This window comes from Heliconius melpomene, chromosome 19, assembly GCF_056956725.1.
Source record: "Heliconius melpomene rosina isolate 202511_hmr_F chromosome 19, ASM5695672v1, whole genome shotgun sequence".
Taxonomy (NCBI): Eukaryota; Metazoa; Arthropoda; class Insecta; order Lepidoptera; family Nymphalidae; genus Heliconius; species Heliconius melpomene.
The window spans coordinates 14,672,299-14,688,824 of NC_140407.1; the positions used below are offsets into that span (position 1 = coordinate 14,672,299).

The following is a 16,526-nucleotide window of genomic DNA, read 5'->3' on the forward strand; positions in this document are numbered from 1 at the left end:
CGAAACTGAGAAAATATGAAGCCTAGTTCATAATTACGTTACCATCGGAAGATATGTATATAAAAAAAATTGCTGGCATATGAAAAAAATAATTGGTGACTTTTGATAACGTAAAGTAACTAAAAATAATGATTTTTAAGTTTTTTGCCTGTTTGCTTGTTTGTCTAATGTGTTTGTGCACGCTTATCTCAGCTTAACCGATTTAGTTAAAAACATTTTTTTATTGTTCCTGAAATTAGTTGTGATTTCGTAATTACTAATTTTTTCTCTGGAGATAGTGAATTAATAAATATGTAGCTCAAGCGGGTGAGGCTTTTATTTAAAAACAAATACGCTCTGTACTAGCGTTGTTAAAGATCTAAACAATAAACATAAAATATTATTAAATACTTATTGATACATATTTTTTTATTTTCAGTAACCGTCATGGCTCCTATGTCAAATGCTGAAAGACAATAAAGATATAGAGAACGTCTTAAACATACCAATCCTATTAAATATGAAGATATGCGGAATAAACACTTACAAAGAATTAAACTTAATTCCAGTGATAACGAATCAAATTTTGATATATTTTAAAGTGGATTTAATTTTATCATTAACTTTGTGATCTCTAGAAATATAAGTTTATTACGAACTAGCATTATTATATTGTTAATATTGTCACTTTGTTATGTTTTCTTACATTTATAATCTGTTAATTCAACGATTGAATCTTTAAAATTTTAATTTGTGTCTCATTAAATAAAAACAACAATAGTTTTATTCATATAATATTCTTATTTTGTTGTGTATAATGCCTTATATCATCAGTTTCGTAACAAACATTATCAGTATTGTTACTTATCAGTTACGTTACGAATTCGAAAATGTCCACTTTTCTGATTATGACCCAAATATGTTTTTACTTCGTAGGACTTATATTAATTGGTTTTCTAATTTATATTACAACCAACTACAAGTAACTAAGAATTATATATGACATATGGCACATTTCTAAGTGACAATAACCGCGGTTACAGTGGGTTCATTGGTTCAATTTAGGTGATGCAATGTATAGATACTTTCCTTCAGTATCATATTTTTGTTCTCCAAGGTCAAACGAGATCTCACCCCGCTTCTTTTACTTGTATAGGCTATAGATATATCTATGTAGATTTTGTAACCATATTCTTCATTACATAATCAATTTTGCGCATGCGTGGTGTATCTCTCATATCGTAGAGAGGATAACGCGTTAGAGATCTGAACTACTATAAAATATTTATGTAAGTGAACATCTGTTTAATACAAATGTATGTTAAATTGGGCACACCGTGTGACATTATCGTTATGCGAACCCGCAGCGCAGCAGGTTTGATTATCGCTCGGAGAATGAAATATTTTCATATTCTCGATCGGTGTTGACGAAGCAAAGACAAAGCGGCATCTCAAAAATCGGTTGGTAGGTGGGGAATAGAGCAAGCGAGAATTAAAACGAGGAAGAATAATACCAAAAATTATTTCCATAATTTTTAAGTACTTGAGATGTAAAAACACCCAAAAGCCAACAAATTTGAGACGCATTTTAATACTATAAAAATGAATTAATATAATAAATTATAGAAGCACGAGTAGGTACCTACTGCGGACATTTTACGTGAAATGCGACATTTAGTCATCGGTCATTGTCATCAACCTCTTGATAAGACAGTACAGTTGTGATTATTGTTATTTTTATTATTTTTCTTGTTTTGTTAAGCGTAAAGCTGTTTTTTCATTATATTGTTATATTAATTTCTTTATATCTTAAAACATGAGTAAACCTGGAATTAAATAAAAATTAAAAAGTTTCATAAAAGTTTTAGAAACAGTATTTCTTTGTTAACATTTTGCCAAAATGAATAGGATATGATAATATTTTTCTAAATCGAAAATAGTAAAAAATAGAGTAGGTATTGTCGTTATATTATAATTTATGCGATGAATTATTAATTCTAACATTATAAAGCTGAAGAGATCGTTTGGTTAAACACTCTAACCCTAGGAAGTACTGGTTGGAATAGATTGTTTTGTGTTGGACAATTAATTTTCCTACGGAAGTTATAGGCACATCTCGTTAATTGTTTTAATTTACCTAACCCACTGAATTGTCAAGTGTGCAAAATTTTAAAAGATTGAATCTTGAGCAGTGAAAATCAAATGAGAAATGAAAATAATTTTAAAGATAATAATTCCGCTGAAGGTATATCGAATTCAAAACCACCGTGCTTACAGTGCCACCCACTGTGCCACCACGGTCATTCGGTTGCTATTTTGGTTGGCAGAAGTGAGTGACTTTTTCTCTTTATTTATATTGAGTGCGGGAGAGGGTCTTTTTATTTTATGATTCTATTAATACTTTAACGACGTGGCAAAGTGGCGATTAGCCAATTTACAAATGCAGTTGAAATGCCATTGTAAGTATTATAGAAATTATTTAGACCGATTGCGTATTATTGTAAACATGGCGGTTGTGAGTTCGTATCTCGTGAGTTATCGGGCAAATAAATTATTTTGAAAATTCAGTCGAAATGTCTTACCGCTTAGTTCTTTTTGCCGTGCCATAGTCTGTGTCAGGTTAGATTCCCACTCGGGGAATGAAATGTTTAATATTGTAATTTCTTTTAATGAACCAAAGCGCGGCGTTGAGTTCCGCCACTGAATACGCAATACCTCAAGAATTCAGCGGTAAGTGGGCAACGGAAGTGTCCTGATTGGAAATGGAGTGTCTCAACACTAGGTTCCCAAGTACGTTCGGTGTGCGGGACGCTGAAAAAAAAGTATAAATTACACAAACAAACATAATATGCACCACCCCTAAACAGATTTTACTTCAGCGAATGCAAGAGAGCTCCTATAAAACAGAGACAGATGAAAACTATTTTTAGTTCCAGCGCATGCGCTTGTAACACTCCAGTGTTTATAAGTTGAAATATTTTATTGCTACAATTTTTTCCTATAGAATATCATTTGATATTGGAAAAATACTTAATTTTCTTGTATTTTTATAAAATTCGTTTTTAGATTTCAGAGTTTTTCGTGTTAAAATTAGGATTTCGCTGCGGAAAAGGATTAAACAATATGAGTGATTCGGGAAAATTGTATCCCAATTACGATATAAGTGTTTGGATGAGAAACTGTGAAAAGGAAATTGAACAACCGTTGGAGGGTAAAGTGACAGGTAAATGAGAAATTATTTTATATTGATTTTTCAATCAATTGCCCTTTCAATACGTGTCCTTTTCATGGCACCTCTCCTCTATAAAATATTTCTTGTCTCGGTAACAGAGCGAAGAAATGAAAATATTTACAAATAATAATTCATTCCCCCGAGCGGGATCGAATCCACAACCGTCGTGTTAAAGTCACAGGCTCGTGTTGTGCTAATAACATTACATCGATAATATGACAGCATTTAAATTAAAAACGATAGCAAATGTTCAAAGGAAAGTTACTAAGGTCCACACATACATTAAAATAAATGTTAAAATATTTATCAGTCAAAACTGATATTTTTAATATTTATATGTGTAATGTAATTACATGTTAAATTATAGTAATTAAGATATAAAACATGTTGCAACTTTTATTATTTGACTTTCCTTTGTTTATTATCTTGTTAGGTGAAGTATATTGCATTATAATGAGTATATTCGTTACTAGCAGACACCGGCGGCTTCGCCCGCTTGAATAATATGAATATTTAAAAAGTATATTTATGAAATTATTTTCAGTTTAGGGGATAAATTATAATAAGCCGTGAAACACATGTTCAATTAAATATTTTTAAGAGTCCGTATTTCAAATGGTATAAATATCGGTGCCGAATACACATAAACGCAAATGAATTTGTGGATTTCAGCTAGCTAGTAATTTCATCTGTCTAAATTCATGAGATACACACCCTGGTGTAATGATTTTATATAAATAGTTTTTATATTCACGATAATTTGTTATAGAAAAATGTAAATCAACCTCTTTGTTTAATAAAAAGATATATTTGAAAATTTATACATAGAACTAGCGCGAGTTGACAATTTAAAAAAGACGCTTGATGTGATGTAAATTCTGATGCGCATTATTAGATTTGGAGCTGAAGAGGAAAGTGGTCCTCTAGAATAAAATATTGTATTATAATTTAAGTTATACATTGTACAAGTCTAATGGTATCTAGCCCTGGAAGAAGTATAAGTTCTGTAAAAGTCCTGTGATATAAATTGTACAAGCCGAATGGTATTTAGTCCTGGAAGAAATATAAGTTCTGTAAAAGCCTCGAGGTGTTTGATTTCTTTACACTGGTAATAGACGGACGGGTAGACCAACAGCGGAATCTTAGTAACATGGCCCCTTTTCGTCTTTTGTGTACCCTCAACCCCAAAAAAGACTCACTTTTGGTGTTAAGAGGATGCAAGTTAAATCCAAAAAACGATATACATGATAAAAATATGTAATTAATTATATTTTCAGGTGAACTACCGCAATGGCTTCAAGGAACATTGTTGAGAAACGGCCCCGGATGTAGCAAAATAGGTTCCTCCCAATATAAACACGTATTCGACGGCTTAGCTTTAATACACAAGTATGTAATTGAAAAAAAATCTAAGACTTTAGTATGCTTTCAAATATTATCATTAAGAGTTCTCTGATTGAATGCTTTTTGTGCTTCACTACTTATCCCGCACATAGTACTGTTAAAAAGAAAAGTGGGAAACAGAGGGTTAACACTAGGTTCCCTCTGCCTACCCCCGCCATATGGAGGATACAGTGTGAAGTTAAAAATAATATTTCCTTTTAAGATTCAGCGTGAAATCCGGGCGAGTCACGTATCAATGTCGGTTCCTCCGCTCCGAAACTTACAAGAAGAACATGGCGGCAAACCGTATCGTCATTACGGAGTTTGGTACTGTGGCCGTTCCAGATCCTTGCCGGACTATATTTGACAGGTTAGTTTTTCTTGTCGTTGTGGGTTCGATTTTCATTTGTTCGCTCTCATAATAAGACAAAGCGAATGAGTCTAACATTAGTGGAAAGTAGGGAACACAGTGTCTCAACACTGGGTCGTGCCTTATTGTTGAGACACTCCGTTCCCTACTTAATATATGCGGGATATGCGGAAGCATGAAATTAAAACAAAAACATTTTATAACATTTCTCTATATGTACATTAAGCAGTACACTACGCGATGGGACCTTCACGAGAAATCCAAAGAATTCTTATAACTTTCTTCTCATATAAATATTTACTTATAATAAAATTTCAGGATATCATCAATATTTAACTTCTCAATGGAGAGAACAGACAACGCCGCGGTATCCGTTTATCCTTTTCAAGACCAAATCTACGCGATGACGGAAGTACCTGTTATGTATAAGTAATTATATATTTTTATAATTATTGGAAAACAATATTGAGTTCCGCTACTTAAGACTAAAAAAATACTGAACGAATGTAGATGAAACACTGCAGTAATATAACTTACTAGCGGACGCGCGCAGCTTCGCCTGCTTATTGCTTAGGGGTGAATTCTAATAAACCATGAATCATGAGTTCAATGAAATATTTTTAAGAGTCTTAATTTCAAATTGTATAAAAATCGGTGGCGATTTAAAGATTTTTCCATACTAACTTTCAACTCCTATTTCACCCTTTTAGGGTTAAAATTTTTCAAAATCCCTTCTTAGTGGATGTCCCAGATTACGAAAGTAAATATCTGTCCAAATTTCAAGTTTCTACGCACAGCGGTTACGGCTGTGCATGCGTCTTCCCTCAGTCAGTGAGGACAAGTCCTTTTATATATATAGAAGATAAAGAATTTGTATAATTTGTTATTAATTACTATACTTATAAGAAAAATTTTGGAGCAGCTGTATCCGCATGTGAGCCACTGGTATGTAAATATATTCATATATTTTATTCTTTATTTTCTATGAATTTAATAAATAATATTTAGTACATTTTTTTTACAGAATAGATCCCGTATCCCTTGAAACTTTGGAAGGTAAAACATTATCTAACGCACTGGTGGTAGCGCATACAGCTCATCCTCATGTCATGCCCAACGGTATGCAATTCGTGTACATATTTTTATATCCTACTAAAATTTTAAATTCGAAAGTATATGAGGATGTATAATGCAATAGTAGAATAACTACTTAAAAGCAAAAAAATCAGAATAACATATAGGTTACAATTTATTGTATGTGTTTTGGCGTGAAGTACCGTCTCGCTCTGCTGATGACCCCCAGTTTCTTCGAGGCCAACTTCTCCACTTTCCATGTAATACTGGCAGTTACTCGAAATATTAAGACCCTATATAAAGGGAGTGGTTTGAAAGTCTGACGATACGACAAATTGAGATTTTTTAGTGGTTAACGCGCAAACTTGTGGACTTGGGACGCGCTAGTGTAATGGTATGAAAAATAAAAACTAGAGGAAACGAGTAGAGATTATTGCACTTTCCGTATTCGGTCATATTCATATGTTGGGTTCTGAAATCTTATTCTGTTGGATTAGATGAGGCAAAGGAAAAGAGTTTAAAATTGATTATTATTATTTCTTATTTAGCTTCGCCCTATTTTTTTCATATAGTAGATTAGGAAGAGAGAACTTAGTTTCAAGGACTCCATTCACTAATCTCGGAAGCGTTTAATCTTGTTACCAGAGCAAGCGAAATGAAAATATTAAGTTAATTTCTCCGAATGGGAATCGAATCGACAACCGTCGCGTTGACAGTCACACGCTCTGAAAAAGAAGTTTTCTTTTTTACAGTATTTACTTATACAGGGTGTCCCAGGAGTCAACGATAAAACGAAAACAGGTGATAGACCAAGTCGTGACAGTTATGAGAAAAATATAAAAAAAAATCTGTGTCATGTATTTTTCATATTATATTGATTTAAAAAAATATCGGAAAAACCAACACCTGTGATGATTTTTCAAGTCCTAAGACTACAAATATTACTCTTTTTTCATTTTTTTTTCTGTAATGTAATCATGAGTAACCCTTCTATGAATTACAGTTTAAGATTGAAACACACCTGCATCGGTTTTCAATAAAATGCCGTTTTTTTGCCAAACATTAAATTCAAAATATTTTGTACACCCAACTTTAACCGACTGTACTATAAAAAAAATGTACTACACTGTTTTTGCAAGTAACTTTAAAAGTTGGCGCATTTAATCTGGATTCCGAAATGGTACGATACTTGCTGGATTACTTCTTTGTTGAAGAGAGAAAAATCGAAATACACGATAATCGGGATGACGTTCAACGTTTTTGTATCTTTTCCGATACATTCTAACTGCAGCATTAGCATTACATAACCACTCTCCATGAATGAAATGCATATTGGCAATGTATCAAAGATCGAGTATATGGCCTGCGAGATCGCGGACTCGACCACTATCCTTGTAAGTCCTGGGTCAGCCCCTGAGCCGAAAAAGTTCAAGTATCTTAGATCCGTCATGCACGAGTCTGGAGGCATAGATCACGATCCCCATGGTCGGATAAGCATTGCCTGGGCTAAGTGGTGGGAGGTCACTGGTGTGGTCTGTGATCACAGGATACCGTCAAAACCTTTTCCGACTTAGGGGACTGGCCCAGGACTTATAAGGATAGTGCTCGAGTCCGGGCTCTAGCAGGTGTTGGTTTTTCCGATATTTTTTTAAATCAATATAATATGAAAAATACATGACACAGATTTTTTTTTATATTTTTCTCATAACTGTCACGACTTGGTCTATCACCTGTTTTCGTTTTATCGTTGACTCCTGGGACACCCTGTATGTTTTTTGTTTTTTTAGGTGATGTATACAACGTGGGGATGAACGTGGTCAGGGGTGAATTTAACCATGTCGTTGTTAAATTTCCCTACAGTGACAAAGGTAATTAAAATACACCATATTGAGAGGCAGTTTTATTTTAAGAGGCAGTTTTGAAAGTAGGGTACAGAAATGTCTTAATGGAGAACGTAGTGTCTTAGATACAAGGTTCACTCATGAAATGTAAGAAGCAAAATTTAGAAAATTAAATTTAGACTAACATAAACTAAATAAGATTGATTTAAGAACTAACGATCGCTTTTCATTTGTATTGTGGTAATATTTAACTTGCGCCATGTTTTCAGGAGACATGTTCGAAGCAGCAGAAATAGTGGGCAGTGCAAAACCACGATGGCGTTACAATCCTGCCTACATGCATTCCTTTGGTACTTCTGTTTTGTTTTACAATTTATCAGGCATATAATAGGGCAAGGAAAGAAAAACTAGTGAACGTACGGAAAGAAAAACTAGTGAAAGTACACTCCGTGAACATTTTGAAGTCATTCGCAGACTGTAAACGCGACAAGTTGTGGACATGAGCGTAGGAAGAGGAGAGCCCGTCCACCCCAGAATTGTCTGGTGCCCACCCCAGAATTTGCCCCAATAAAAAAACAAAGATTTATATTTGTTCAAAAACGCTTGTACCCCTACACCATGGCTGGTCTTAATATTTATAATTTTTTTTTATATTACAGGTATAACAGAAAACTACTTTATTATTATCGAGCAGCCCCTCTGCGTGTCAGCTCTGAGCTTCTTGAGCCGTTTCCTCATAACAAGACCATTTTCAGCAGCTCTTGTTACTTATCCTGGTTATGAGGTAAAGAAATACTTAATATTTTTATACCGTATCTACCCATAATTGGTATTAACTAGTAAATCAAGATTATAAAAAAATCAACATAACACAAAAATATCAGTTTACCTACAGCTACAGTCATGTAAAAATGCCCATGATCTCACATATATCAAGGTATGAAGAGGGAACCTAGTGTTAAGATATCTATATTAAGACTTCGATCGCCCATTTTTGGAGACATTGCGTGTAGAGTGGAGGAACTCCAGCTCTTGTAAAAAAATTCATTCCCTTCAATGGGATTCGACCCTCTGCAACTTTAACAGTATACTATTTTTATTTATTACTTTTATTATATTTTCTGTAGACAAACATAATATTAATAGACCGAGAGACTGGCGTTGAAACTCGCTACAAAACGAACACAATATTCTTCATGCACATAATAAATTGTTTCGAAATCGATGAGAAAGTGAATATTGACTTCTGCTCATACAAGGACACCAAGATTTTAGATGCAATGTATGTCGAAGCTTTAGAGGTAAGTTATTTTACTATGTAATTTTTTTAGCTTCACGCTGTATCACGCAGATAGCATGGTACGGAGAGGGGACCTAGTGTTAAGACACTCCACTGCCCAGTGTCCGCTTTGCTTTTCCGTATTGTATGTTGGGTAGAGAAACAAAACCTGTCGCGTTTACAGTCATGCGTTTGTGCCCATGAGCTATGAATGGCTTCTTGCTATGTCATCTATATATATAAAAGGACTTGTCCTCACTGACTGACGCACGCACAGCCGTAACCGCTGTGCGTAGAAATGTGAAATTTGGGCAGATATTTACTTTCGTAATCTGGACATCCACTAAGAAGGGATTTTGAAAAATGTTGTGAAATAAGAGTTAAAAATTTGTATGGTAAAAAATTTAAATCTACACCGATTTTTTTTAAATTTTAAATTCCGACTCTTAAAAATATTTAATTGGACAAAGAGTGCAAATAAGGGGTTGAAATTTTGTATGGAAAAATCTTATATTCGCTACCGATATTTATAAAATTTGAAACTTAGACTCTTAAAAATATATTATTGAACACATGTTTCGTAGTTTATTTTAATTCATCCCCTAGGGGTGTAAATAAGGGGTTGAAAGTTTGTATGGAAAAATCTTTAAATTGCTACTGATTTTTATAAAAATAAAATTTGAAATTAAGACTCTAAAAATATTTCAATGAACACGTGTTTCATGGTTTATTAGAATTCACCCCTAAGGGTGCAAATAAGCAGGCTAAGCTGCGCGCGTCCGCTAGTTATATATAAATAGTCTTTGTTAAAGATCAAATAATCCAGAGGATTTCCTGACTAATATCTGTCCGATATTTGTTTGTGGGCATACGGGTACGCGACCCCGGATCCTCGAGCCGCCACTCTTACATCCTCATCCAGTCCCTAAGAATGGTGTTCTCCCCCCCCCCCCCTCTTTCCCCTCCTCCCCCCACATCGCCCTACACCTGCGACAAGTGGGCAAGGGCTACCGTGTCATGTACGGGCACGGCTAAAGACGCCAGTACCCAGAAGGAAACTCCGCTTTGCAACGTGGAAAATTGGCTCTTTGACCGGACGATGCAGGGAACTCGCAGATGTACTCATGAAACGTCGGGTCCAGTGTGCTTTTCTCCAGGAAACACGCTGGAAGGGCAATAAGTCCCGTAACATCGGACAGGGTTACCGGCTTATATACACTGGGTCACCTTCAGGTAGAAACGGTGTGGCGGTAGTGCTTTCTAAAGAGCTTCAGAATGGGCTCCTTGAAGTTGACCGTCGCTCCGACCGCTTGATGCGGGTGAGGGTACTGATTGAGGGCGTTACCACAAACTTAATCAGTGCCTATGCTCCCCAGGCGGGATGTAGCGCGGCCGAAAGGGAGACATTTTGGGAGCAATATGAAGGGGCTCTACTTGCTGTACCGTCTACTGAAGTGGTCTTAGTTGGGGGGGACTTGAACGATCACGTTGGTAAGGCTGCTGAGCCGTATGAACGTGTTCACGGGGGTTTTGGGGACGGTCTTCGCAATACAGAGGGAGAAAATATTCTGAGTACCTGTATTACGTCTGATCTGGCCATCGTGAATACGTTCTTCCAAAAGAATCCTCAGCACCTTATCACGTATAAGAACAGGTCCCACTCAACTCAAATTGACTACTTATTGACCAGACGGTGTCATTCGGGCAGGGTAACTAACTGTAAGGTCATTCCTGGAAGAAGAAAGTAGCCGAGGTGCAGGAGGTGACTCGTGAAAAGAAGGCTGCCTTTAAGAAGTGGCAGGAATCCAACTCTCCTGAAGACAGACTGGAGTACACAGTAGCTAAACGTGCCAGTAAAAGAGCTGTAGCCAGAGCCCGCAGTAAGAGTCTGTCACCATTGTATGACAAACTTGAAACTGTGGAGGGGCAGAAGCTCATTTACAAACTGGCACGTTCCCGGCATAAAGCGATATAGATAGAGATATCGCAAAATGTCTTTGCGTCAGAGATTCCCAGGGCACGCTACTCTGTAATCATGACTCTGTGAAGGAGAGGTGGAGAAGCTACTTCCAGGAGTTGCTGAATACTCAGCACCCGTGCAGTCTTCATCACGACCCACCGCCTAACCTCGGACTTATTGCCCCAATAACCCTTGACGAAACACGTAATTGCCTTCGACGCATGAAGAACGGAAAAGCGGTGGGACCTGACGACATTCCGATCGAAGCGTGGAAATCGTTGGGCTCTCTTGGTGTGCTCATGCTTACTGACCTTTTTAACCATATCTTGAACACTGGTAAGATGCCGCATCAGTGGCGGCTTAGCTTTATTACCCCTATTTACAAGGGAAGGGGCAGTGTTCAAGATTGTGGTAGTTATAGGGGCATTAAGCTTATGAGTCATACCATGAAGCTCTTCGAGCGCATGATCGACCTCAGGCTCCGCCGAGAGTGTACTGTCTCTGCGTCTCAATATGGATTTCAGCCAGGATCGGGCACCATGCACGCCATTTTCGCCCTCAGAACTTTGATGGAGGCATACAGGGAAAAAAGGAGAGCTCTGCACGTGGCCTTTTTAGATCAGCAGAAGGCCTTTGACTGTGTGCCTCGTCAGTGTATCTGGTGGGCTTTGCGATCCAAAGGGATCCCTGAGGCCTATATTGAGATTATCAGAGGCATGTACCACGATTCCGCTTCTATGGTTAGGACTGCTGTTGGCGACACTAGACCCTTCCCGATTACAGTGGGGGTTCACCAGGGCTCGGCTCTTAGTCCGTTCTTATTCAATGTAGTGCTCGATACTGTCTCGGCTCACATCCAGGACCAGCCTCCATGGCTGATGATGTATGCCGACGACATAGCACTCATTGCCGAGAACCGACTGACGCTGGAGCGTAAAGTGAACTTCTGGAAGGGTACGCTTGAGAACGGCGGTCTTAAACTAAATGTGTCGAAGACAGAGTACATGGCCTGCGGGAGCCGGGACTCGAGCACCATCCTTATATGTCCTGAGCCAGCCGTTAAGTCGGAGAAGTTCAGGTACCTTGGATCCGTTATGCACGAGTCTGGAGACATCGATCACGATGTCCATGGCCGGATAAGCGCTGTCTGGGCCAAATGGCGGGAGGTCACTAGTGTGGTCTGCGACCACTGCGACCAGAATACCGCCCAAGCTCAAGGGGCTGATATACAAGAGCATCGTCCGACCGGTTCTTTTATACGGCAGCGAATGTTGGCCAGCACTATCTCGGCACACTCAGGAGCTTCACGTCACAAAATGAAGATGCTGAGGTGGATGTGCGGCGTAACGCGGTCTGACCGCATACGCAACACATTCATTCGAGGTAGTCTTGGGGTCCGTGACGTAGCGGATAAGCTCCAAGAGCGTCGCTTGAGATGGTTTGGCCACGTTACGCGCCGGCCTAAGAACTATGTCGGACGCAAGTGCCTTGCTATACCGGTTCCTTGGACGCGACCTCCCGGACGCCCAAGGAAGCGCTGGTTGGATGTCGTGATGTAGGACATGAGAGCCAATGGTCTAACCACCGAGGACGCAAAAGATCGTGGAAAGTGGAGTAGTTTGACTAGGAAGGCAGACCCTGGCAATAGCCGGGATTAATGCCAGGAAGAAGAAGAAGTCTTTGTTAAAGATATGTAACATAAGAAGAAAGGTCAAGTCCAACTCGTATTCGTTCATGATGTATTCCGTTACGGAACACTTCTTACCTCTCTGACCAATAAAAAATTCTAACCATTCGTTCAACGCCATACGTGAACGTATGGCTAAGTAAGTGTTCAGAGCGCATGGACTGTTTCCAAGAGATTTTTATATGTTCTCTAAAAAAGTATGTTTTTTTTCTAAATAAAGATAAACACTTTAAAATGTTAAAGATTTTTTTTACATTCAACAGTCAATGCAACAGAATCCAGACTACGCAAAATGGGTTCAAAGTCGACCAAAAAGGATTGAAATTCCACTGGACGCACCTCCTGAGAGTCATGTAGAAACAAAACTTATAGCTGACGTTGGAGTGGAAGCGCCAAGAATCCATTACGAATTGTACAATGGTCTATATCTATTCTTATATATCTTTAGTTATTTTTTTATTAATATTTTCATAAAAAGAAAAATACTCGTAGTAAGAGACCTTATATTGGGGCAGTCGCATCAAGGCGCAGTGGCACGTGCGTGTGTCTGTAAGCATGGTGGTTGTGGATTCGATTTCTATATATATTCTATTCTAATGGAATTATTTATTGAATATTTTTATTTCCTGTCCGTGGTTAAAGCGGGGCGATAAGTTCCGCCACTTAACACACAATGTCTTGAAAATTATTTCCTCGTGATATTCAAATTCACAACCTTCGAGCTGACAGTCATACCATTGTGATACTGCACCACGGCGCATTAGGACACTTAAGTTCACCACTCGCCGTCAAATACGTGTTTGATGGCGGAAAATAACGTCAAATAATAAATATCTATATCTCTATATCTCTCTATCTTTTGATAGATGTATAAATACATAAATATTTGATTTCAGGACGCCCCTACAGATACTTCTATGGAATTGGATCAGATGTGGATACAGAATACGTGGGATCGGTGAGAAATTATCAATAATATTTTTTTTATTTAGTGACCGCCGTGGCTATTTTTTATTAATCTAATAAAATCGTGAGTATTTTGTGTAACGAAATATCTATAGCCTCTAGTTCTTTATTTCTAGAGTTCTCTTATTCGAAGAGTAAGAAGCGCGGGCTTAAATCCTGCTACGTTCATGTGTTTATTCCAATTCAATAACACTTAAGGATTTTATTTTCAGATAATCAAAGTGGATACAAAAACCGGTGATTATATAATTTGGCACAAGCCCCAGTGCTGTCCAAGCGAGCCAGTATTTATTGCCCGGCCTGACGCTATGGTACGTAATCTGAAAAAATAACTTTTTCATTTTTTGGGAATTATTTTTTTTCCGAATTATATTAGGCTTTTATAGAGTAGTTAAAACTGTGGTTTCATTTAAAGTGGTGCTGACAATTCCACCCTGTATATGGACACAAGCATACGACTGTAAACGCGCCAGGGAATCAAACCCATAAGGGTTCGATTCCCTCTCGAGGAAACAAAGGATTTATTATTATTTTCATTCTCGCTCTGGTAATGAGGTCCGACTCTCAACACACGACTAGGCGGAAAGTGAGGAATGGAAGTGTCTTAATACGAACCTATCGTTGGAACATATTAGGAGAAAACAGTTTTCTTCACTTTAGTTAATTAAAATTAATAATATGAATAATATTAATCTTTCTTGTTACTATAATGTAACTTTATATATGTAACTTTGCTATATTATATTCGTAATTTATTAGGGCCTAGGGGTGTTTGGCAGGAGGTTAAAACCATGATAAGATCCCCACTCGAGAAATGTGGCTTGAATTTCGCCACTCAACACGCAATGCCTCTAGACTTCAGTGGAAAGTGGGGAACGGAGACTTAACACTAGGTTCCCTCTGCCTACCCTGCTGTGTGCGGGATACAGTGTGATGATGAATTTTGTTATTTTTCAGGAGGAAGACGATGGCGTCCTTTTAAGTTCATTAGTTTGGGGCCAGGACGACTGTTCAGTCAGTTTGCTAGTGCTGGACGCTCGCGACCTTAAAGAGATAGCGCGAGCTCATTTCAACACACCATCGCAAGTGACGAGGTGTTTTCATGGATGGTTCTTACCTGATTGATTTTGTTTATTTCTAAGACAGTGGTTATTTATATAAGTATAGTTTTTTAAATTTTCTTTAGTGTATAACTTATTTGTATGTTTGTGTAGTTACGTAATTATAAGCTTACAGACAGACTAATAAAAACATTTATACATAATAATATTTTCTCATTACTTCCATTAAAGATGATTTTTTTCGATTGAATGAATTCGAATTTGTTTGTTTCAACGCTTCTATCTCAAGAACTACTGATTTGAATTGATAAAACCTTTTTTTTGGTGGCTAGTCCGATTTATCGAGGAGGTCATAATCTATTTGATGTAATACACTGAATGAAATGAAAAAAAATATGAAAAAGTGTCTAACTTAGTATTAACTAATAAGTAATTTTTATTTGATCAACTTGTAATTATAAATAAAGTCTTTTTAAAAAATTGAATAGAATTGTATCATCATTAAACTTAGCGATACAATAAAATGAGAGCTGGATCCGTCTTATTTATTTAAATGTAAATCTCTTAAATCCATAAAGACATGATTCACCATTTTTTATGTGAAGGTATGTTGATACATTATCTTAATACTTCAAAAATTTCATAGACACTTATAAACACTGGATAATTGAATTTTTCTAGGGATTTATGTTCTTATCTTAATTACTTTGATTATACTAAAACGTGGTATAGCTAATCACGTATTAAAATTCAAATAATTTTAATTTTGTTGTTTATAATAGAAAAACGGTCAGGCACGAGTCGGCCTCGCCCATCGAGGGTTCCGTACACATATTGAAGGACTCGAGTTTTTTCTGAAATTCGAGTCTCTCATCTGATCTTCACTTGAAATAGCGGCTTATATACCAAATTTGGCCCCCCTCTTTATTATAAGGCTATTATTTTTTACTTTATTGATATTGATTTAATAACAAATGATCTTTAACTTTTTTCTGATCTACTGTACTACCTGTAGATAGAATGTAGGAATACGATTTTTACACACTCGATATCTCCAAGCGTTCTTGACATAAAGACTCTTGATATTCAGACAGACGGACAGACAATAAAATGATCTTATAAACCAATATGCCTAGGCCAGAGCGAAGAAATGAAAATATTTATTAATAATAATTTATTACCTCGAATTGCGATCGAAGCCACATTCGTAAGGTAAGGCCTCAAATTATAAATAACTTAAAAAATATGCACATAAATAGTATTGAAGATAACAATTTCTACCGCGCTAATGGCAAGAGTCAGATATGCTATTGTTTAAAGTATTGTAATTATTAGTTACTGTCGTATAAAATTACACATAATAGTTGCTTTACTGGCACTGATCTTAATTAGGACCTATTAAATTAATCAAATTAATTTATTTTAGTTGTAGTATTTTAGAGATCCATACCTCAAGGGTAAAACGGGACCCTATTACTTAGACTTCTGTCCGATTTGTCTGTCTGTTTGCCCACGCTAGTCTCAGATATGGCTTAACCAATTTAACTTTTGGTAAGCTTCTCATAACTTCTCATAATGCTTTTCCTTGACACTAGAGCGAAGAAATACAAATATTTATTCGGTAATTCATTTTATACTTATCAACTTTTAAATGTCATGTTACCGTTCACCTACATCCATAAAATTGATACAAT

At 36.8% G+C, this 16,526-nt stretch overlaps 1 protein-coding gene across 1 annotated transcript; it reads left to right on the forward strand.

Moving 5' to 3' along the window:
* The first annotated feature begins 1,253 nt into the window (after positions 1–1,253).
* Positions 1,254–15,035, forward strand: LOC146528987 (carotenoid isomerooxygenase-like). Its single transcript, XM_085203830.1, has 14 exons — positions 1,254–1,268; positions 3,046–3,202; positions 4,489–4,600; positions 4,818–4,964; positions 5,283–5,393; positions 5,989–6,083; positions 7,826–7,906; positions 8,149–8,229; positions 8,539–8,663; positions 9,007–9,180; positions 13,069–13,225; positions 13,702–13,763; positions 13,984–14,082; positions 14,729–15,035. Exons 2-14 carry the CDS (start codon positions 3,103–3,105, stop codon positions 14,894–14,896), a joined length of 1,512 nt encoding a protein of 503 aa, XP_085059956.1. The 5' UTR covers positions 1,254–1,268; positions 3,046–3,102; the 3' UTR covers positions 14,897–15,035.
* The last annotated feature ends 1,491 nt before the right edge of the window (positions 15,036–16,526 follow it).

Excerpts from the sequence above, each read along its gene's own strand:
- LOC146528987 (XM_085203830.1), top strand. The coding sequence starts at position 3,103 with ATGAGTGATTCGGGAAAATTGTATCCCAATTACGATATAAGTGTTTGG. Across the intron at positions 13,764-13,983 it reads ATACAGAATACGTGGGATCG|ATAATCAAAGTGGATACAAA; the intron begins GTGAGAAATTAT and ends TTTTATTTTCAG. Across the intron at positions 14,083-14,728 it reads TTGCCCGGCCTGACGCTATG|GAGGAAGACGATGGCGTCCT; the intron begins GTACGTAATCTG and ends GTTATTTTTCAG.